General features: G+C 36.7%; 2 protein-coding genes across 5 annotated transcripts; both read left to right on the forward strand.

Annotated features, from left to right (window-relative positions):
* Positions 1-10,877: 10,877 nt before the first annotated feature.
* On the forward strand, positions 10,878-14,628 carry LOC132183133 (uncharacterized). The gene is made up of 4 exons (XM_059596529.1): positions 10,878-11,002; positions 11,266-11,345; positions 13,027-13,219; positions 14,238-14,628. Exons 2-4 carry the CDS (start codon positions 11,292-11,294, stop codon positions 14,366-14,368), a joined length of 378 nt encoding a protein of 125 aa, XP_059452512.1. The 5' UTR covers positions 10,878-11,002; positions 11,266-11,291; the 3' UTR covers positions 14,369-14,628.
* Positions 14,629-16,885: 2,257 nt separating this feature from the next.
* On the forward strand, positions 16,886-23,913 carry LOC132180453 (nuclear pore complex protein NUP133). 4 transcript variants are annotated; one of them, XR_009440156.1, is made up of 9 exons: positions 16,886-17,185; positions 18,100-18,224; positions 18,441-20,273; positions 20,585-21,282; positions 21,364-21,516; positions 21,838-22,174; positions 22,350-22,476; positions 22,896-22,969; positions 23,285-23,300. XR_009440156.1 is itself a non-coding variant. In XM_059593280.1 (8 exons), the coding sequence occupies exons 1-8, from the start codon at positions 17,007-17,009 to the stop codon at positions 23,831-23,833; spliced, it is 3,948 nt and encodes a 1,315-aa protein (XP_059449263.1). In that variant the 5' UTR covers positions 16,886-17,006; the 3' UTR covers positions 23,834-23,913. The 4 variants fall into 4 exon arrangements, 2 of the variants coding, with proteins under 2 accessions (XP_059449263.1, XP_059449264.1); XR_009440155.1 differs by lacking the exon at positions 23,285-23,300 and having other exon boundaries at positions 22,896-22,970; XM_059593280.1 differs by lacking the exon at positions 22,350-22,476 and having other exon boundaries at positions 23,285-23,913.
* The last annotated feature ends 734 nt before the right edge of the window (positions 23,914-24,647 follow it).

Consider the following 24,647-nt stretch of genomic DNA (forward strand, 5'->3'; position numbering starts at 1 on the left):
GGTTGCATTTAACCTGCTCAATAGACAACAAGTACGGGTCTTTCTTATGACAGAAAAAGGTCTATACTGATGGTTGTCATAGGCTTGCCTTGATCATTGGTGAGGAATTTTGGTGGGAAAGGCTCGAACCCTTCAACGGTTAAAGATAAAATCTCATGATTCACAATAAAAGACATCAAGACTATTTGTATTACTTAGTTAAACGTTATATCCATTTATTACTATGTTACATCTATATATATTAATTAGTACTAATAAACTCAAAAGTAATGAAGTTTGTATAAGAGAGACCTTCCATGTAATCTACTCCAATTCTCTTATAAGTAGGAGTCTTTTGTATTGTACATATAATTAAGTGAACAAGAGCAATAATATATCTCTCAAGACTTTTATCGTGACATGTGTATATATGCAGGTTATAGATCGAACCACATTAATTCTTGTATCTATTTTCTTCATTCTTCATTTTCCTTTTATTTCTTCTATGATTGTCTTTTCTTCCATCAACAATTCCTGGCCAATAAATCGTTGCTGCGGAGAATTAACAGAGAGGATTATCCTATTGGGACACCCACATTAATGTTAGCCGATATCATGCAGATTCTCAAAACTAATAAGGAAAGATATTACAGCTCACAATATTTTACACTTGTGCAACAAGGAAAACGTGTTCCTTGTTCAACAAGGGATACGTTTTCCTTGGTATCTAAGGAAAATCTTGTATTGTAATTATTGTTTTTGATACTATAGGTTTAAGGCTGTATATATACTACACTTATGTATTTGTAAAGTTAAGCCTTTGAATAAAAACTTCATCAAGTTTTCATGGTATCAGAGCACCTTTAGGCCAACGCCATATTTTTCTTTTGATTCTACAGCACTGCCTATACCATGGCAGCAATTAATTCAGTCTTTGTTCCACCTACTACCACCCAAAACTCTCTTCTCAAGCTTGATTCAGGCAACTATACCAGCTGGGTGACGCAAATCAACCCCATTCTGCGCACCTATGATCTCATGTCAATTGTGGATGGTTCAGAACCATGCCCTCCACAATCAATCACTGACGATGAAGGCAAAACTTCTCCCAATCCAAAATATACCAACTGGAACAAAAAGGACCAATTCCTTCTCAGCATCATCACAGCCTCTCTTTCAGAGAAAGTCCTGGCCACAGTTTATGGCCTTGATACCTCTCATCAAGCATGGACTGCCTTAGCAACCAAATTTGCTTCTAAATCCAAGTCTCGGATTGCCAACCTCAAGAAACAACTTCAAAGTCTGTCACAAGGACCCAAATCCTGCTCAGATTACATTCAAACTGTAAAGAATCTTGCGGATCAACTTGGTGCAGCAGGTAACCCTATACCTGAAGCTGAAATCATCTCCTATATCCTTAATGGTTTGAACTCATCCTTCACCCACTTTATCACCACATACTCGTTTCACACCCGTACAAACACCATCAGTTTTGAAGATTTTCAGGATGAACTCCTTAGTCATGAGTTGCTGCTACAACAACACCACACACCTATCCAAGATTCATCAACTTTTGCTCTCACAGCACATACTCCTATACACTCTCAGTTTTCCAAAGGCAGAACCCCTATGTCTTCCAGATTCCCACCCAGAAACTACTTTCCAAGACAAGGCACTAATTACACAGCACCTAGGCCTTACTCCCAACCACTCAACCGTGGCCCTCAATTCAGCCGTGGTCCTCTGCAATACAGCAGAGGTTCCAACCAGCACCAAAGAGGCCACTTCTCCTTCCCAAATCAGCAATACAACCGAAGTTTCAATCAGGGAAATCAATATCCCCCAAGGCAGTCCAATCCGAGCAATAACTATTCCCCAAAACAGCACATGCCTAACTCATCATCAATATATCAGGACCAACCCTTCTCTCCTGGTCCTAGAGCTCCCTGTCAGATTTGTGGAAGAACTAGTCATACTGCATTGGATTGTTTTCATAGAATGGACTATGCTTTTCAAGGCAAACATCCCCCTGACCAATTGGCTGCCATGGTTGCACAGACCAATCCAAACTATGAAGAACAACAGTGGATAGCAGATAGTGGTGCCAATGCTCATATCACAAATCAGCTTGAGAATTTGCAGATTCAGCAGCCTTTCCAGCAGACAGAGGAAGTTGCAGTGGGCAATGGCACTGGTTTGGCTATAGAAAACACTGGTTCAACTCTTCTCTCTACACCCAACACTGACTTTCAACTTACAAATATATTACATTGTCCTCAGGCCTCTACCAATCTTCTTTCTATTCATAAGTTCTGCCTTGACAATTTTTGCTATTTTATCCTAACATCTTCTCATTATTTTGTCAAGGATCTGCTGACCCATGCAACACTCTTGGAGGGGAGGTGTGAGAATGGCTTGTACCCCTTGAAGCTTGGAAGGACCTCTCATAGAGACACCAAGAATTTTATTGCTTTGTTAGGAATAAAAACCAGCTCTTTAGTGTGGCACTTTAGATTAGGACACCCTTCTTTGGATATTGTTAACCGTGTTGTCAAGAACACTTCTCTTCCTGTTACAAGTTTTAATTTTAATAAAAATTCTACATGCATTTCATGTCAACTTGGCAAGAGTAAACAGCAGCCTTTTCAAGCATCCCATCGTGTATCCAAGCAACCCCTTGAACTAATCCATTCTGATGTCTGGACATCACCAATTCAATCGGTTAGTGGCTACAAATACCATGTTATCTTTGTTGATGATTTTTCAAGATTTACTTGGATCTATCCTTTACATACTAAATCAGAAGTTTTTGAACACTTTGTTAAATTCAAACTTCTAGTAGAAAATCAGTTCACCTCCAAAATCAAACAACTCCAATCTGATGGAGGAGGTGAATATAATTCTCTCCAGTTTCAATCCTTTTTGACAAAACATGGTATACTCCATAGGAAAACATGTCCTCATACCTCTCAACAAAATGGTTTGGCTAAAAGAAAACTTAGACATATTCTTGAAACAGCCCTTACTCTCTTAGCTCACTCCCATCTATCCAATAAGTATTGGGTTGATGCCTTTCTCACAGCTGTGTATGTCATCAATAGGCTCCCTACCCCAGTTTTGCAATATCATTCCCCATACTTTAAACTCTATCATAGGGAACCAAACTATCAAAAACTCCGAGTGTTTGGCTGTCTTTGTTATCCTCTCCTTAGGCCCTTTGGTTTGCACAAACTAGAAAATCGATCCAAACCATGTATTTTCCTAGGCTACAACTCTGCTGGGTATAAATGTCTAGACCCTGTCACTAACAAAGCATATTTGTCAAGGCATGTTATCTTTGATGAGCAATCATTCCCTGCCAAGGATCAAGTCAACTCACATCTGCCATCCAAGATTACTGCACAAGGTGATGCTCCCTTATTTCTCCCTGTTTCATGTTCTATTCCATATATTATGCCACTTGTTTCTGACCATACTGCAGCTCCTATTGAGACTTCACCTGAACCTGCCCCTGCTCCATCCATCTCCTCATCCCCACTTCCCTCACCATCTCCCTCACCAATAGCATCTACCTCACTCGACCAACCACCACCTCCTCACCCCATGACTACTAGGTCTAGAACTGGTTCCCTACAACCTAAGTCCTTCCCTGATTTCCAACTATACCAAGCCACCCTACCTGAGTTTGAACCAGTGACCTATAAACAAGCTGCCACTGATCCACGATGGAAAGCTGCAATGCAGTTAGAATATGATGCTCTCATTCATAATGGCACCTGGACGTTATGCCCTAGACCCCAATCTCACAATGTGATCAGAAACAAATGGGTATTTAAAATCAAGAGGAAAGCTGATGGAAGTATAGAGAGGTTCAAGGCAAGACTAGTAGCTAAGGGCTTTGATCAACAAAGTGGTATCGATTACACTGAAACTTTTAGTCCAGTGATCAAAGCTTCTACCATTCGCATCATTCTTACTCTTGCTGTCCACTTTGATTGGTCCATCAAACAATTAGATGTGTCTAATGCCTTTTTGCAAGGCACATTGGGAGAAGAGGTATACATGGAGCAGCCACCAGGTTTTGTTCACACTGCACCACCTGATCAAGTGTGTAAACTTCACAAAGCCATTTATGGTCTCAAGCAAGCCCCTAGAGCTTGGTTCACTCGTCTCTCTACTTTTTTATTGGAACTTGGATTCAAGGGATCTTTGGTGGATACTTCTTTGTTTATTTACTTACATGGCTCTGTTCAAGTGTACATGCTTGTTTATGTTGATGATATTCTTATTACTGGTACTCACCTTGCTATTATCTCTACCATCATTCACAAGCTGCAGCAGGAATTTCCTCTAAAGGACTTGGGACCCTTAAGTTTCTTCCTTGGCATTCAGGTTACTCGTACTGCTTCTGGTCTTCATCTCTGCCAAACCAAGTATATCCTTGATCTTCTCAGCAAAGCACACATGGCAGACTCCAAACCCTCCAAATCTCCCTGTGCATTTGGCTCCAAACTATCTAGATATGAAGGTGAACCTTTGACTGATCCCACGGTTTACAGGCAAATTGTAGGTGCTTTACAATATTGTACACTTACACGTCCTGACATTGCTTATTCTGTTAATCAACTTTGTCAACATATGCATGCCCCTACCTCAGCTCACTGGATTGCAGCCAAACGAGTGTTAAGGTATCTTAATGGTTCTTCCAATCATGGTCTGTTTTACACCAAGAGTAACCTACAGGTCAATGCCTTTTGTGACTCAGATTGGGCTGGATGCCCTGATGACCGCCGGTCCACCACCGGCTTTGCTGTCTTTCTTGGTGACTGTCTCATTGCTTGGAGTGCAAAGAAACAGGCTGTGATCTCCCGCTCCAGCACAGAAGCTGAATATCGAGCTCTTTCTCTCACCACCGCAGAACTCTTCTGGATTAGGATGTTGTTCAAAAAAATTGGCATATTTCTTAAAGTACCCCCTGTTCTATGGTGTGATAATCTGAGTGCTTTAGCCTTGGCATCCAATCCAGTCTTTCATGCTCGTACGAAACATATTGAGGTGGATTATCATTTTGTTCGAGAAAAGGTCCTCAATCGTGATGTTGTTATCAAGTTCATCTCCACACATGATCAGGTTGCAGATGTGTTGACTAAAGGTCTTTCATCTTCTCGGTTCCTCTCTCTTAAATCCAAGCTGATGGTGGTTTCTCCACCTATCAGCTTGCGGGAGGGTGTTAGCCGATATCATGCAGATTCTCAAAACTAATAAGGAAAGATATTACAGCTCACAATATTTTACACTTGTGCAACAAGGAAAACGTGTTCCTTGTTCAACAAGGGATACGTTTTCCTTGGTATCTAAGGAAAATCTTGTATTGTAATTATTGTTTTTGATACTATAGGTTTAAGGCTGTATATATACTACACTTATGTATTTGTAAAGTTAAGCCTTTGAATAAAAACTTCATCAAGTTTTCAGTGGTTGGAAAAAAATGGAAGCTTAACTTCATACGCTGACCATGTCTTAATTTATAAACACAATGTACGTACATTTTAGATTAAACATACAAGCCTGATAAGTTACACATACTCTATCTTCAAGGCTATTACAGAAAACTAGTGATGATCTTTATGAGTAGTAGAGTCATATATATTTTTGGTATTTGAATTGTAGAGGAGTTTGGAGTTGTGTAACAACTTTGAGATATATAATGCTGATATTACAGCTATAGAGATCAACTTTGAACTAATTGCTGATGTGGAAGATGATTGTGCAGATGATCCAAATATTGCTGATGTGTCTGTAGATGAATTAGCAGAAGATGGTTCTGCAGATATTATCTTTCAGATAACACTGTATATTTTTATATCATAACTTATCTCATCTTGTGTTGTAACACAATTGTTCTCTCTTGTTGATGTGCACAGTTGAATTACAAATATTGATAGATCCAGAAATTTAGACCCGAGACCCGTTCATTTAAAGGTCCATTCCCACTAGAGCCCAAAAAGGTCCAAGAGAGCTTAAAATAAGGCCTACTTCTACTGCAGCCCAAAAGGAGCCCAAGATGGCCTATAAGAGGTCTGCTACCACTAAGGTCCAGCAGGAGGCCCAAAAAGACCTATATCCTGCACTGTCAGAGAAGGAGCTAGCTCTATGACTCTCTCTCTTATTTTTTATTATATTTCTCCGCTCAAAAGCTTAAAAATGCTGACTTAAGCATCGAAATATCTTCGGTCCGCTAACTACCCTTTCTCTGTTTTGCATAAGCCAATCAGCCCAGTTCGTAGGCGTGATGAAGTTATGATCTAACAGATACAAAAAGTCCTCTCAAGCCGAAATCATTGAGAGATATTCCATCATCTAGTTGTCTTAAACTTTATACCACCTAATGTAGGTAGAGAGGCCTGTATTCATGCAAATATATTGTGGAGTGGAAGATTACGTTCTTGGATGGGTTCACCATGAGGGGCCAACTCAATGATTTTCAGGTTTCACCTACTCCTTTGTATTTGTCACTTGTCCATATATCATTATGTAAGAATCTATGTGTGCATGTACGCGTAAGCACTTCTATATATATATACATATGATTGTATTTAACCCCTTGAAAGAAATGATTGGGATCCAATAAATTAATTAGCAGATTCCAATCATGTGTTGTAGCTAGCTAGTACTAAAAACAAAAAAGAGCCTGACTGATAATTATATGATTATGGGCTGTTTTGATTCTGCTCCTTAGCTCTCATAATTTCTCCCACTTCTTTAATTATTCCACTCAAATAATTTTACTTTTTTATTCGGATTTTGAAGGATAGTGACAGGTGGTAATTAGATGGTAATTTTGAAAAGATTAACCCAAAGATGGGTCAATAATATTTTACCAATCCATGACTTGAATTAATTAAGTTTGATTAAGTATAGCTTGTGGTGTGAAAAGTTTCACGTATACAATTGAGGGCAAATAAATCAGAAAACACAATCCCAATTCTATTATAATATGAATACATTAAATTTACAAATAAATACTAAATATAATTAGAGCTCCCGTAAATAAAGCATAAGTTATTAAACCATAGATTTACAATTTGAACTCAATCCAGATTATAAATATAATAAAAAATTAAATAAATTATATATATATAAAGAAGTGAGGTGAAGTGGCCGCTCAGACCAGTACTACCACCTCTGGGGTGACGGGCGTGGGCATCTCAAGTAGGGGTGGCCATGCCAGCCACTCTCCAGTTCGGGGTGATCGCAAGAGTCACCCGAGCCATGGTCTTTTTTTTAAAAAAAAAAAAATTGTTTTCCCTTTTTGTTTTATGTTGGTATATATTCATAATTTAAATTTTTATATTTATTTTAAGGTGAGACATGTTGCATTCTTATTGGATATATATAACACGACAACATTGTTAGAAATTTGGAGCGAATAACTTTTGAAAGTGACTTGAGACCTCGATCATGAAGCATTTTCTTTCAAAAAAGACTCGATCGTGAAATGTGTTCCTATCCATTTGATAACTGGCACTGCACTGTATTCTCTTACACCAACACCTTCTTATCTATCAGAGATGATGTTGTACATGTCTTTGTTCCTCCATGTGGCTTGTCCAACCAAGAATGATTACTAAGCAAAGGTCTCTATTATCTGTATCCAGTATATATATATTCTCTATTATCTGTATGCAGCATAAAATCTTTCTGCCCTTAACTTCTCTTTCCTGGTGAATGCATGCATAAATTTGCAGGTACTTCCTAATTAAGGGATTACATGCCCAGAATCCAAAATTCCAAAACACTCAAAGAGAGAGATAGCAGATCAAGACAGCTCGTCTTTTTGTCATCCTTTACAAAAAGGTAACATCATTTAAGCCATTCTCATTACAAGATTAGAATAGGCTGCAGCCTTGAAAGTTTATGTCTTTTCTTATATTCTGAGTTCAGAATATTAATTAGGACTGATTATAAATTAATAAATTAATAGCATGATGCAGAAAACTGTGTTTGCTATTTAGAAGTTGTTTAAAAAAAATTCTAAACAAATTATGGATAACAAATGATGTTAGGTTGGTTAAAAAAACCAAGTTTCGGAAAGGATACAATGTTTGGACATTCCCATATTTTCAATTTTTGAAGAGATGTGAGGTTGTGTACGTGTGCAATTGGGCATGCAAGACCTGCATTTTCTCACAATTGAAAATATTGAGATCTCTCAGGTTGGTTGGGAGCAAACCTCCGTCCGGAAAAGAATCAAGAATTGGACATTTCAAAATAGAAATATGAGAATTGATGGCTAAGGTTGTATGGCTGTGTTTGGCAAAGGGTCGGTTCGGACCGAACCCAAAAATCAAAAAAATTCTTCTCAAAATCAATTCCAACATTCTTATTTTTTACATTGCATCAATCACTTTTTATTACTATTCAAATAAAAAAAAATCACTACAAAACAAATTTTTGTCACTTTTTTATACAAAACATTCTTACTTTTTTTCTTTCATATCAATCAAATCTGCTACAGTACCGTTTCACTCTCTTTTTCCATTTCATTGCCAAACATATATGTCCATGGGTAAGGATTTAAGGTTCGCACAAGATTCAATGCGAATGGATTCAAGAGACGAGTTGAGATGGAAGCTCTTCGCTATCAACTCCATGCCAGCTTCTTACAATTCCAAATATTGAGGATGTTGTAAGCGCACTTATAAGTGTTGTTTCCCACATTGAGAAAATATAAAAGAAAATAGTGCTTAATATACATAAGTGGACCTTAGCCCATTAGCTTAGGCTTTTGGGCTAGAGTTATGTTCAATTATATATATTAATGTACTTTGTAACCACTTTATCTCTCCAACAAAACTATTGATATCATCTCATCCACTAAAATCACCGTATTATTGCAATCACTTATATTTAGCGGCTTTATAGTCTGAGGGAGTTGGCCAATTGTAAAGTTTGTCAATTGACCAACTCATACGAACTCAAATAGAATATTGCCTTTTGCTTTTGAAACCGCCTTGCGCGGCTCCTTGAGAGGACCGGGTCACTTATTTGTTCAATTTCTTACGTTTTGTAATTATTTTTGCACTACTTAATTAATTTGTTTTGGATCTATTCTTGGGGAGCTCACCCCTTTTTTCATTTTTAGGATCGTCCCTTCCTTCTTCTTCTCATATCGGGAGTGGAAATAATCATTTTCTAGAACCCTTTCCTTATTCAATTAAAAAAAAAAAAAAAAAAAAAACCAAAATGAAGAATAATATTTCCTTGCTTTAGAATACCACTATCGAGTGTTCCCATTTAATTCTTTGTGGCATTGAATCAAGGACCACCGAGTTTTCCAACATATCCCTTAACTCTCTAAAATCTATATCCTTTATTTTTTGGTTGGGCCGACTGCCAAGCATATTTTATCATGCAACCCAAATTAGGTCAACCTTCCATATGTGGTCCTGCATGGCTAAGAATAATGAACCCTCGCTAGGGTACACGTGCTGCACATGCAGGTGTATGGGTAGGCATTAATTAATTACTACTACATTAATTAACTACCCATCATGGTATTCCGATCCCTGCCGTAGATTCTTACGACTATTGACTCAATCATTTGATTATTGACGGTTTTGATACAATGAAATCTGCTGGGCCCACTTGTCAAAATCATAATCTTGTGGCTGTATGAGCACGACCAAGACATGGGTGGCCCACGTGAGAGCAACCCAGACAGCTTAAGATGGACATGTGTGTATGTAAATTATTTTGGTTGTTAAGACAACTTATTAGGGAATTAATTCATTTTCTTACAGCCAAACGTCCGCTTTTACTATAGGGGGAGTGCCCTTCAAAAGTGGGGCTTGCTCAAATTAAGGCCAATTTTGAAGATGTAATCAAAAGTTATCCAATTTTTTTTATTTAATTTTTTTTGTACATGAGATTTGTATTTAGCCTCATTTTTATTGATTTTTTTTTTTTTTTTAAGAAAAGGAAAACTACATTCTTTTAAGCATGAGAAACGCAGGTTTCTAACGGTTTCGAAATGTGCAATTTAAAAAAATTATGATTTAATATATTAAATTATAATTTTTTAATATATAATGAAGTTAATGAGAGGGCAATTTTTAAAAATACAGTTAAATATTTGATAAAATAGGTAAAGGAGTTTTATTTTTAGAACACAACCTTTGTATTTTTTTAAAATATGCACTATGTTGCACGAACATATGGACTTTTTCAACTTTTTTTTTTTAAATGAAAAAAAAAAAAAAAAATCATTTTTGTCTCTTTTTTTTTTGAAGTTTTATTAGAGGTAATTGTGTCATTTAATGTGTAAAAAAGGTACATCATAACCTTAACAGTAATTTAGGGAAACATTGTACAAATTGAAAATTCCGAGAAGGTTGTAAATTGCTTGGTAGTTAAAGGGTATAAAATAATTAAAATAAAGTCATATGAGTGGAACCAAATTTATACTAGCTCGGCTTGTTTAATAAGTCAACCTAAGTTTATACAAGTTTGGTCGGTCTGTTTAATAAATGAATCTAAATTTATGTTCAAACTTAGTTATTAAACAAACCGAACCCGGGTCGAATTAATACAAGTCATATTCAAATTATTTATGAACAACTTTGTTCATTTATAACCCTAATCACATACCATAACTTCCTCATGTAGTTTTTTTTTTTTTTTTTTTAATCTTTTAAGAATAATGTTTTAATAATACCTAGTAAAAAACTAGAGAAGCAAAGAGTTAAATAATCCTTAAAGAAAGACAAGTAACGCCAAAGCATCCACATAATTCTGAGTGAAAGGCCAAAAAGTGAGTGATTACTCATTCAGTGTATTAGTGAAGAGAGAGGAGAGAGAGACCCAATGAGCCATCCATCAATCCCCATTAATATTAGCGACACACAAGAGTGGCCAAAACCAAAAGACTCTCTCTCCTCTCTCTGCGACTGAAAGGCTCAACCAGCCCTCAAATGTAGAAACTTTATACCCCAAAGTTTCTACACACTCACCTTCTCTCACGGTAAGCACTTTCACTTTCCTCTGTAGAAAAATAAAATTTTAAGTGCAAGAAAAAGAGTTGTAAGATAGGGATCTTACCTGTTTTGATTGTCATTTTTCAATTTTGTTAACTTTCACTGTGTTTTCTCGGGAATTAAGCGGAACCCATGTTGTGAAAATTGCTTCTTTTTTTAAAAAAAATTCTTTCTTTCTTTCTTTCTTTTATTGTCATGAGCTGAAATTCAATTGAATTTTGAGGTCTCTGTTTGGTTGTAAATGATTTAGGTATTTTTGAGGGGTTGATTTGGGAGATGAGCAAAGAACACCAACCTGAGCCTCTTGATTTCTTCATTTGGACTGTTGAGGTATTATATTTCTCTGTGTCTATGAATCTAATGTTTTGGGTCTTCTGTTTACGAGTAGATCTTGTTTGATTTTGTTATGTGATTTGGGTTTCTCTGGTGATAGAATTTGGGAGGTTTGACCATAGTTGTTACTTTGTAATTTGATTATTTTGATTTCGTTGCTTGTACAATAAATTGATTTTCGAAATTTTGGATCATTTTCTTTAGATTTATTTTTAATTTTGATTGTGATTATGGGTTGAATTGGTATATGAGTATCAGTTGAAATTGCGGTTATTATGTGGTTCATTTTGATTGGGATGTTGAATGAAGCAAGTATGAACTGGGAAAGTATTGGTTTTGATTGACGATCCTGATATTATGAAGTCCGACTTAATGAACATGATAACTCAAAGAAGGAAATTGTAATTTATTTTTGCTTAAATTAACAAGGCTAAACTATACTATTTGGGCCCTTAAGTATGCAGTAGGTTCCATTTCTTGATTTTAACAAGTTCTGATTTTCCATGGAAATTTTTAATTCTGAGCAATATATGCTTCCATCCAAAAAGCTGATGAGGTTGTTCAAAAGTGAATGACTTGAAGCGAGCCATATCATCAATTTTTGTGATGAGCATGTTCATCCATTTGGACGAAATGACTAAATCAATTACAGTTAAGAATTTCGCGGCAAAATTTGTAGTTATTAGATTTTAGGGATGACAGTTAGAATTTAACCCTAAATTTCACATATTGCAAGTATAGTTTAGCCATTTAACAGTCTCTAACTACATACAAGTTATGGGTTTGGGGTAAGGTTCCCAATATTGGTATTTTGAATTTGTGGGTTGAGATTTGACAATTTTTCTTCATTGTCATATCAAGTTTGTCAAACTTTGCTTTTCCAACAACATGGATTGGTAAGAAATGACACATGTGAGGACCCTTAATTAGGTCATTTGAAAGGATAATTCTTTTCATACATTCAAGGCTGTTCAATTACAGTTGTAAAGTAATCCTTTTGGTTGTTTCTATTATTGGTTTAGTGCTCAAAAAGCTGCTGAGATCTTGGTTATGCTCATCTAGCATTATTTCGACAGTTACATTCTAACTACCCAAGTTCTATATGACCATTGCACTTACCTGGCATTTAATACATGGACGTTTTTATAATCTTGGAGTACCTCTTTGGAATTTGAAAGATACACGGGTAAATTACTGGCTCCCTGTTCAGCACAACCGCTATAGATTGCACCGCCTTATTTTTTGAATTTGTCAAAAAAGCGTATTACTCTAAAAATTAGTAGAGAACTAGGTAGTGCTTGGCTTGCTGGCTCCGGAGAGAAATAGGATTGCCTATTGAGACAAATATTTGGCAACTGGAAGGGGAATAAGAAATAATTTTGTTGACAAACAAAACAAGAGTTGCTTCAAATGGTAGTAGTTCATTCACAATCGGAAGTAGGATTAGGCTATGTCAGTAAAGTGTAGTGGAAAGAAGTTTTGGATCACCTTAAGGTGGTAGTGACATGAAGCATTCCTGTAACTGTTCTAAAAGTTAAAATAAGGTTCTCCTCTGCCATTTTGAAGACTTGATATTACATATATGGCTGTCAAAAGAAAAAGGGAAAAAAATTGTGATATTTGGCTAGCTGACATGTTTCATTTACAATTCTTTTTTTTTTTTTTTTTGTTTTTTCAGGATGTTGGTTTGTGGTTGGAAGTGATAAATCTTGGTAGTTACCGCCAGATTTTTAAAGAAAATGGTGTCAATGGTGAATATCTGGAAGGCATGTCCATGTTTACTACTGAGCAGATTCTTCGGTTTATTAGACGATGTCACATGAAATGGGGAGACTTCATCACTCTGTGCAAGGAGCTCAGGAGGATTAAGGGTATCTCTCTTTCTCTGTTGTATGCGTCTTTGCTGGGATTTTGGGGGTGGGGGAGAAGGGTGTGCAGGGATGTATGTGCATGAAAATTTTTGTTTCGACAGTGTAACTAAGAAACTGCTTGTGTGTGAGAGAAAATTGGTTTAGTCATGCCACCTTTTAGAGGTGCTATTGTGAGAGATGCCGATTAGCTTAGTACTCTTTTCTTGAAGAAGCCTTTCTGTTCTTTTTTCTTTTTTTCTTTTTTTATAGCAACCGTTTACTGCCTCATTTATAAACTTGTAATCTTGATGTTGTTGAGGTAGTCAGAAATGGGGTTGTGTGTTTTGGCATATTTACAAGTCGTACATTTTTTCTGGAGGACTTCACTCCTTTCCTTTCAGTGGTTTTACTAATGATTTTTCCTTATTATTTATGGCTTGGATATGCATATATAAGTCACATATCCTTATATAATTCTATGGCTTCACCCTCCTATCTTTGCTTGCATGTGCAGCCGCAGGGAGGGGGTGGGGTTTAGGGTCGAAAGAGTGTTGGTGTCATATTTTTAATGTTAAGGACCTAAAGGAACTAACCTCAGTACTTCACTATTGATGTGTACAGTATTTGTAAATAGCAGTTTTAGAATTCTTCTACATTTTTCCAAAATTGAAAATGGAAGAAAATGGTTTTTTTCCCCTCTTATTTCTGTGCAAGGTGTTTCTCTGGAGGAGGAATACACTGGCTATAATTGGTTCATACATCTCAAACATTAAAATTGTTTACTTATATAGCACATCAACTGCTGTGTCAAAATATTCTCATTACCTTTTCTCTCTGGCAACAGCTTGAGTTTTGTTTTAACATTTTTTTTTTATATCAATGGATTTTTTGTGGTCATTGATGCAGTAATTTCCCTTAAATAATGACGCATAGTTTTCTAGATAAACATTGTGTACCAAGTAAATAGGTCTTTGTTATTTTCTCTAGGACTTGTAATCTAGATATGAGTTGTATATACTAAAGTCTACTACATCTCCAGTGGCTTGCCTGAAAGGGGAACAAAAAGTCCGCCGGCCATGGTGGGCTCCTTCTTGCCTCTCGGTATTCTTTGTCAAGGTGGCGAAACGTAACAGACAGTCACGAGTCGTTTCCTTGAAGCTGGAACCATGATGCAAGATCAGCTTTATATGTATGTACTTTCTTTTTGGTTTTTTTTTTTATTTTTTTTTATGGATTTTCTTTTTGTTTAGAGAGCAGAAAGTAGGAAAGAACTTTTTTTTTTTTGTCTTGAATCTGGCGAGGTCGCTGTTTGTTCTCCTTTGGAGAACTATATTTTACATACAAGCCCTTTTATGTGTTTATTTCTGTTGTACCTTCTGTACTAATCTGTAGAACAAGAATACAATGAATACCATGTTTTGAGTGATCAAGATGCTCCCCATCTCTGTGACTACCTTGTTTTCAGTATAGCTATGTATGATATTGGGCCTAGGACTTTTCTTCTTCTTCTTCTTTCCTTTTTTTTATTGGAAACAACTTCTTTAACCAGTACAGCAAGGAATGGATGTGTTATCAGCAAAAAGAGAGAAAAAGGAACCAGAATGACTTGAGAGAAGTGAGACTCGAACCAAATCTTACATTCTTACCTATTGATATATGTAGTTGAAAATGCATTCATCTTCCCTGGTAAAGGCAATATCTGATTGTGAATTTATGGCCACTAGTTAAGGTGGCTGGTACGTAAATATCACTTGTAAAAGGTTAATTCAATTGAATTATTAGCGCTGTGATTGCTCCTTGCACTTGGATGTGAGACAACAGTATCAAAACTCCTATTACATGGAGGTGGTCTTCAATATCAGCAAAAATGATTGTGATTTGCAACATGTCCTTATTTCTACCTTCCGTTGATCCGAAAGAAAATTCATAAATAAAAATAAAAAATAAAAAATTCAACAAATATAATTCAATGGGCAGACCTGGCTAGCCCGGCTCTGAATAGTCTCCCATAGGAATGGGCTTATGTTGTAATGGCCAGCGGTAGAGATGCTATATTCTACTGTGTCTGCTTTTTTCCAAAAAAAAAAAAGCAATACAAAGGATCACAGGAAGGGGGAGAAAAAGAGCAAGATGAGAGAAAAAAACAGAGAAAACGGGAGAATTGCAAGAGATGGAGTCAAAAAAAAAATATGAGAGGCAGCCCACTTTGCAGCACCACGTGCTCTTCTTTTAGCTTGTCTTTGGACTTTGTTGGATGCTTCTCAACTTGGAAAGGAGTCAAGAACATATTCCATATTTCTTATAGTCGGGGCAATATAGTAGTCTGAATTGAGGCTTGGATTGTTGATTCCCATGAGGACTGAGGAGGAATCTCCTTCAAGGATGAGAGGCTTGTCGATAGAGAGAGCTCGTTTAGCAGCAAATAAAGCAGCTTGTGCTTCACCAAACTCAACTTTTGTAGAATCAAGACTATCAAATGTTAAGGATTTCTTGCCTGTGTTTATAATGAATGAACAATTCTCTCTTATAGAACCGGTTTTATGAGATGAGTTAGGCTTACGAATTTCTTCAGCTACTACACCCTGCCACGCTAACAAAATAGAATAAAGAGAAATACTACTCAGTATCTTCAGGTGTTTATATCCTAGCATTCTCTTTATTCTTTGGCTTTTCTTTTTTTCTTTTTTCCTTCATTTAAAAAAAAAAAAAAATGGATTCTATTATACTGGCGTGGTAAGGTGTAGTAGCTATTTTATTTATTTTTTATTTTTTTAACGAGGGTTGATCTAAAGGTTACTAGCATAGTGGAATAAAAATAGGATATTGGTGTTATATATAACATTACTCAACTTTATATAGCTCAAATAAAAAGAGTAAAGTAATGTTATATATCACACCACTATCTTACTATATTGATGTAGCATTGTCAATCTATCCTTATATCAACTATTTTTAAGAAAAAAAAAATAATAATTCAATGATATATTGGCAATGCAATGTTAACATTATAGGATAGTGGTGAGATAATATTGTGGTATGTATAATAGTAATGCCACATGTTACACCTTCATCCTACTCTATTCCATTGAACTAATGTGGCAATGCCCGCTAGTCTTGAGATCAACCTTTGTTAAGAAATTAAAATTCAAAGGCAAATGTATAATAACACATCAACCCAATGAGATGTGGGTATAATATGTAGCATTACTTAGATAAAAAATAGTAATGTTAAAATTCACAATTTGTTAATATAACATTGTCCATCAGCCTAACCCTTTTTTTTTTTTTTTTTTTTTGGAAAAAACAAAATAAAAAAAGCGTAATTCTACATACTATACCCCACATCCCATGATTTGTTTTTTTTTTTAATATATATATATATATATAATAGATGATCGAAGGGCTGAGATATGGCACCCATAATCCGAGTAAAATTGACGTGAGATGAGGGTTTAGTAAGGAACATTATCAAATAAAAATCAAGTAATGCTATATACCATGTTATTATCTAATCATTCTGGTATGATATTGTCAATTCACTATTGATTTTTATTTTTATTTTTTAACAATGATTAATCTAAAAATAAATTGAAAATGCCACACCAGTACAATGAGTCGGTGATCTAAAAATAAATTAAAATTCACAATAATTATGCTTATTAGTTTAATTAGAGCCCAAAGAAAAGCTTTGCAAAACTGAGCTTACTCTTCTAAAACACATTTCTCACACTTTTACCACTCTTTCATACTTTCAAAAATTTCCTAAACCCTAAACCCCCAAAACTCTCAGCTCTGGGAGCAGAGAAAAATGTTCTCTCCGGCAATAAAGAGGCCCGGAGCCGAGCGAAATCTCGGCAACACTGCGCTCCATTCCCCGATTACTCCTCTCACCGAGAACCGCCGATCCTTTCTCAGCAATTCGATTCCCGACCGTCCCAGCACCGGAACCCCTGCTCCTTGGGCTCCTCGCTTGTCCGTTCTCGCCAGGTACACCATACTTTATGCATCCGTGTTTGTATGTGTGCGTGTAGTTGAAGTGTATTGGAGCTTTAACTTATAATGGTGTTTGAATTTAGCATTATGTTCACTTTTTTGGCACTTTTAGTTGTATGTGGTTTCTAAGAAATGGGGTTTTATGGTTTCTGAATAATCGATGTTTTGGCAGTGTTCGCTGGACAATTTGTCAGAGTTAGATAAAAATGTATTTGTGTAGGGGAAGCATATTGGAGCTTTAATTATTTGTAATGTTCTTTTTTATTCTGAGGTTATTGTTTTGGTCTTAGTGGTATTTCGTTTCCAAGCAATGGGTTTTAACTATTTGCGATTAGTTAAAGTTTTGACTCAGTGTTTCATAGCGATGTGTGAGAATTAGGTAAAAAATACTTTTTTTTTGGGTGTTGGCGAGGATTTAAGGTAGGATATGGGGTGGGGCTGAGTTGGTTTTTGGTTAATTGAGTTGGGTTGTCACTAATGGAGTGAGGGTCAACTATACGGGAATGAAGAATCTATGGTTGCTTTAATTTGGGTTTTGGTTTGCATTGAGTTTAGAGTTGGAGTTTGGGTGATGAATTGTGCTAATGTTGGTTTTGAGTGAACTTGGTTTCTGCTGGAAGTGATGAGAATGCTTGCTTATTTATTTGAGGGTGACTTCTTCTCTGTCGATAAAAGAGGGGAAGTTGGTAGAGTTAATGGGTTTTGTAGTTTAGAATGTATGGATCTACTGGCTTAGATATTGTGGTGGGTGTTGAGTGATTGGTATGCATTACTTATTGTTGAAAGTGAAAACGTGAGATTAACAGGTCATGTATTGTTTCAATTTATGTTTAAATAATTGTGGTATGAATTTCAGTGTTGCTAATATAATTACTAATCTTTATGTTTTGTTTTTTTTTTTCGCCTAGAATTCCTCCAGCGAACAGAAGTGATAAAGGGGATCAGACAGAACCAATCAAGCCTGTATATGTTGGAGAGTTTCCCCAGGTGGTTCGTGATGAACAGGCCAGTTTGCTGCAGAAGCGTAGTCCTGGTTAGTATAGCTGGTTTCATGAAATTAAACTATTCCAAGACTCTTTAAATGCTATATTTCTTTGAAAGAGATGCTCTTGGGTCTTGGCTCAGGAAGTAATGGTAGGATGGTGTTTGATAGATCAAACATTTTCTTCCTATCAAGACGAAAATTTAAAAATAGTAAAAAGGTATCTGGAGAGAGTGAATTTCTAACTTGTATTTTTTCTTATGGCAGGTGATGCTTGTATATCTGGTGGAATTGAAAAGGGAACATCCCTTGCTTGGATTATCTGTGGAAATAGACTATTCATTTGGAGTTACTTATCACCTGCAGCTTCAGTGAAATGCAATGTTCTTGAACTCCCTTCAAATGTATCAGAAAATAGAGATATTGATGGTAATGACCGGAACTGCTGGATGCTTTGTGTTGTCAATTGGGATAGCACATCTAGGAGAACAAAGAAAGTTGTGAAACATTTGAACTCTGCTGGTATTGTTTTGTGTAACCAAAAAACTCGAGCTATTATATACTGGCCTGATGTCTATTCTGAAGGGAGAAGTTCTCCTGTCATAAGTTTTGCATCTTCTGGTGAATTAGAGGTCACTTCTTCACTTGTTGATGGAAAGGCCACCCCAAACAGACAGCGACAGCGAATTAGGCTTGGAAGTAGTTCAGATGGATCAAGTAGACTGAACTCATTGATTGCTTCTGCGGTACCTGGTTCTGAGCACGTCTGTGTTGCCCTTGCATGTAGTTCAAATGGCCAACTTTGGCAGTTTCACTGCAGTCCCACTGGCATTCACCGCAAGAAAGTATATGAGGATATACTGAGTCTATCCTCCCAAGGGAGTGATAGTGGTCAACTTATAGGGAGCAAGGGGTATCCCAGGTCACTGATCTGGCGGTTTTCACATGTTTCCGCAGATGAGTCTGACAGACAGTTCTTTCTGCTGACTGATCATGAGATACAGTGTTTTAGTGTTGATCTGAATCCTGATGTACATGTGTCCAAGCTCTGGTCCCATGAAATTATTGGCACGGATGGAGATTTGGGCATTAAGAAGGATCTGGCTGGTCAAAAGCGAATATGGCCTCTCGATCTGCAGGTGGATGATCATGGAAAGGTGATTACCATTCTGGTTGCCACCTTCTGTAAGGACCGGGTTAGTGGTTCGAGCTACACACAGTATTCTCTTCTGACAATGCAATATAGATCTGGGGTGAGTATAGAGCCAACACATGAACGGGTTTTAGAGAAAAAGGCTCCAATCCAAGTAATAATTCCAAAAGCAAGAGTAGAAGATGAAGATTTCTTGTTCTCCATGATACTTCGAGTAGGAGGCAAGCCTTCAGGATCAGCAATCATACTTTCTGGTGACGGAACAGCAACAGTCTCCCATTATTATCGAAGCTCAACTCGGCTTTATCAATTTGACCTGCCTTATGATGCTGGAAAAGTTCTAGATGCTTCAGTTCTTCCTTCTTCAGATGATGGTGAAGAAGGTGCATGGGTCGTACTAACAGAGAAAGCAGGAATATGGGCGATACCTGAAAAGGCTGTTTTACTTGGTGGAGTTCAACCACCTGAACGAAGCTTGTCGCGTAAGGGGAGCTCAAATGAAGGATTTGCACAAGAAGAGAGAAGAAACCTCACATTTGCAGGCAATATTGCTCCTAGAAGGGCTAGTTCTGAAGCATGGGATGCTGGAGATAGACAAACAGAGGTTTTGACTGGGATTGCACGTCGAACTGGCCAAGATGAAGAATCAGAAACTTTGCTGAGTCATCTTTTCCATGATTTTCTATCATCTGGACAAGTTGATGGCTCACTGGAAAAGTTGCAAAGTTCTGGGGCATTTGAAAGGGATGGAGAAACAAATGTTTTTGCACGGATGAGCAAATCAATTGTCGATACCTTAGCTAAACACTGGACAACAACCAGAGGTGCTGAGATTTTGGCTATGGCTGTTGTATCTACCCAACTTATGGATAAGCAGCAGAAGCACAAAAACTTTCTCCAGTTTCTTGCCCTGTCCAAGTGCCACGAGGAGCTGTGTTCTAGACAGAGTATGCTATATTGCCTATTTATGACTCTTTTATGTGTTTCCATCTCAAATTCCTTTTACAGTACATATGGCCTGTGTTGAAACTTGAACGCTTATGCTTTATGTTGATGCTTTATTTATCTTAGTGTGTAATTCATCTATCTTTGTGTTAGTGCATTTATATTTTCAAATCTTGCCCAGCATTGAGTTTAAGGCATATTGAGGAGTGGGTTTGATCTGGGGTTCAATTCTTGCTGTTGATTATAAGATTTATAAGAAAGAAATAATGGAATTATGATACATTTCAAACCTAAAGTGCAGTTTTATTGGCAGGATATTCCTTGCAAATTATTTTGGAACATGGTGAGAAGCTTGCTGGGATGATTCAACTGAGAGAACTGCAAAACGTGATTGGCCAGAACCATTCAAATGCAGAAAGTCAAATGTCAGGTGCTCTTTGGGATCTTATTCAATTAGTTGGTGAGAGAACCCGCCGAAATACTGTTCTTCTGATGGACAGAGATAATGCTGAGGTGTTCTACAGTAAGGTTTCCGAACTTGACGAAGTATTTTATTGCCTAGACAGACATCTTGATTATGTAATAAGCATGGAGCAACCGCTTAGGATTCAGATTCAAAGAGCTTGTGAGCTCTCAAATGCTTGTGTCACTATACTTCACGTGGCCATGCACCACAGAAATGAGAATCACTTGTGGTATCCACCACCCGAGGGCTTAACACCATGGTATTGTCACCCTGTGGTGCGCAATGGCCTGTGGAGCATCGGTGCCTTCATGCTTCAGCTGTTGAATGAAGGATCTGGAATTGAGACGTCTGCAAAATCAGATCTATATACTCATCTAGAAGTACTCACTGAAGTTCTACTTGAGGCATATTCTGGTGCTGTCACAGCTAAAGTTGAGCGTGGTGAAGAACACAGAGGTCTATTAGATGAATTTTGGAATAGGAGGGATACACTCCTTGACTCCCTTTATCAACAAGTTCAAGATTTTGTGGATGGCAAGCACCAGGTTAATATTCTTGCTTGAGGAAGATGTCATTGTTTTCTGATGCTGATTATGCATACTTCCTTAAAATGCTTATCTTTGCAGGATCTAAATGAAGGATTTGAAGAGCAAAAAGAAGAAATGCTTAGGAAGCTTTCTTCACATTTGCTGTCCATTGCAAAACGGCACGAGTGCTACAGAGTTCTGTGGAGAATATGCTGTGACCTCAATGATTCTGTCCTACTTAGAAATCTTATGGTATGGATTTGGTTTTTACAGTTTTTTTTTTTTTTTTTCCTTTTTACATGCTAAATTGCAGGTTTGCTGCAGACTGTTGCTACTAATATTTAAGTTATGAGAGGCATGAATGATGTGAAGTTTAAGTCCAGCTTCTTCTGAAGTATTCACTTAATCATGTTTTTTGAAGCTTGTATTTTCTGCATGCAGAGATATGTACTATATAATAAATACTTATATGATCACCAATTTGGAACAACACTCTTCTACTATCTGTTTTTTCCTATTATTACTTGATGCTTGTGTTCCTTCTCAAGAGCGTTTAGATGATTTATCATGCAGCATGAGAGCATGGGACCTAATGGAGGGTTCAGTTACTTTGTCTTTAAAGAACTGTATGAGAGGAGGCAATTTTCCAAGCTTCTAAGGCTTGGAGAAGAATTTCCGGAAGAGCTATCTATCTTTTTAAGACAGCATCAGGAGCTTCTTTGGCTTCATGAAGTGTTCCTAAATCAATTTTCTTCAGCTTCAGAAACTCTTCATGTATTAGCTCTCTCTCGTGATGAAAGCTCTATTTCAGCCACTGAAGAGCGGGCAGACACTGACAGTATTAATTTAGAACTAAAATTGGCAGACAGAAAGCGCCTTTTGAATCTTTCAAATATAGCTGCAAGGGCAGGTAGGATCTCCCCCATAGCTTTCTTTCATACGCTTTGTAAACCCTATTTTCTCACCTTAGTACTGCAATGCTTTTCTTGAGTGCATACCTTCTTCTCTTTTTCTTCTTCTTTTTTTGATTGTTCACCTTTCCATTGTTTTCTGTTTAAATGGCCTACTATTGAAACCCTGCAAAGTTAACTTGAGCATCTTGAACGACTTTAGCCACACTTATGCTTATGCTTGGAGTTTTGATGCTTGACAACCGAGAAAGTGGAAATCTGAAGATGTTTCATTAGGCATGACATTATGAGTCAAGGAATGGTGAGACAATAATTTGAGCTGTCTGCCTAGAAATATGTAACTATTATGTTGATCATATGCCAAAATTAGGAAACTTGCACAATTGGTTGCATGAGCACAAGTTCACTTTGCCGTTGTAAGTGTATTGGGAAACTAAAATCTAGTCAAAAGAGATATCAGATGATTATTCGAAAGACATAAAAGGCTGTTGCTATTGCTGTTAATGTCCTGCAATTTATACTTGGTTGCTACCTTTACTCTACTGGTCCTCCATAAAGACAGGAAGAGAAACTCTTAACTTTATACAATAATTAATTTTTTGTTGTATTTTTGTTTTGCTGACTATGACTATCATGTTGATGCTTGTATTAGGTATCTTTTTGTCACAGACTATCAAAGATGTGTTTGAGTTTTTGTTCTGATTATACTATTTGCTTCAGTAACAGGCAAGGATGCCGATTCTGAGATAAAGTTGAAGCGCATAGAAGCTGATTTGAAAATTCTGAAATTACAGGTTTGTTGTCTTTTAAATTTTTCTTTATTTTTTTTATTTTTTTATGAATAATGTCTTTTAAGAATATCGATTGATTGCCATGTCTTATCTTTAGTTGAATGGTGTTATTAGCTATATTCCATATTTTCTTATGCTTGGTTAATTATTTAATTTCAGAATTGACAAATCATGGTTATAACTTTTGGTTATATATCTTAAAACTAATCTTACCTTCATAAAGAATTGGACCAGTTCATTAACGTAATCCAAAAGGTTGGGCCACTATCGAGGGCTGTGCCTTTGCAATTGGCTTGACATAAAAGTTTATTCTATCAGGAAGAAATAGTACAACTCCTTCCTACCGATGAAGAAAAGCAATATGTTGAAAGGCAGCTCCTTCGTCCAGAAGAGCTTATTAAGCTGTGCCTCAAAGTTCAGAACGAAAAGCTCTGCTTGTGTGCTTTTGATGTGTTTGCATGGACCAGCTCCTCATTTCGTAAGACGTACAGAAATCTACTGGAGGAGTGCTGGAAGAATGCTGCCGATCAGGACGATTGGAGTCAACTCTATCAATCATCGACAGCTCAAGGATGGAGTGATGAGGAAACTCTCCAGAATCTGAGGGAAACCATGCTTTTCCAAGCTTCTAGCAGGTGTTATGGACCAAATGCAGAAACTTTTGGAGATGGGTTTGAAGAAGTTTTGGCGCTGAGACAAGAAAACGTGGAGCCTCTGCTTTTGAAGGATTCAGGTTCTTCTGTGGAGGCAATACTGATGCAGCACAAGGGTTTCCCAGAGGCAGGAAAGCTAATGGTGACTGCTATTGTGTTGGGGAGTGTACAGGATGATACTGGACTGGAAGAGGGTCCTCAACCAATGGAATGATGTTGATAAGTATGAATCAGACCAATGAATTGTCAGATTGTTTTTACTGAGTTTATACAATTTAACAATGCTTTGCAGTCCATATTTTTCGTTTCTTTTCTTTTTGGTTTTTTGTTCTTTTTGTTTTTTGTTTGATCCTATGGTCACCACAAAGCAGCCACATGTATTTAAATAATATTAGAAACCACATTTTTATCTCACCATTACCTCACTTTATTGACATGGCAGTGTTAATCAATAATTATGTGACCTATTGTTAAAAAATAAAATAAAATAAAATAAAATTAAGGGTTGCCACACCATCAAGGTAGAATAGTAGCAGAATAAAAATGTAGTTTCTAAGTAATGCTACACATACTCTCAGCTAGGTCTCAACAAGTTTCGACTAAGTCTTGGTGGGGTTCCAATAGTATTCTGGCAGGGTCTTAGCAACATCTTTGCTGGGTCCGTCGATTTGAGAATAAGAAGTTCAGACTCAGAAAATGAAAATGGTTTACAATTTTAAAATATAAAAATTATTTTACAGAAATTAAAAATGAATTTTCGGTCAAATAAAAAATATTTTCTAAAAATCATTTTACGCTGAACAAACGGAGCATTGCAGGATCAGTGGAATCCTTAAAATCTAATAGCAAAATTCTTAGGCTAGCTAGATTTAGATATAATATTGAAAAATGATAGAATTCATTAATTTTTCAATCATTTTTTTAACCATCTCCATAGTGAATTGATGAATTCACCATTGAATTTCTATAGGGTTCATCAGAGTCCACAAATATAATGATTGATTTATTGAATTTATAAGATAAAAAGA

This window comes from Corylus avellana, chromosome ca5, assembly GCF_901000735.1.
Source record: "Corylus avellana chromosome ca5, CavTom2PMs-1.0".
NCBI lineage: Eukaryota > Viridiplantae > Streptophyta > Magnoliopsida > Fagales > Betulaceae > Corylus > Corylus avellana.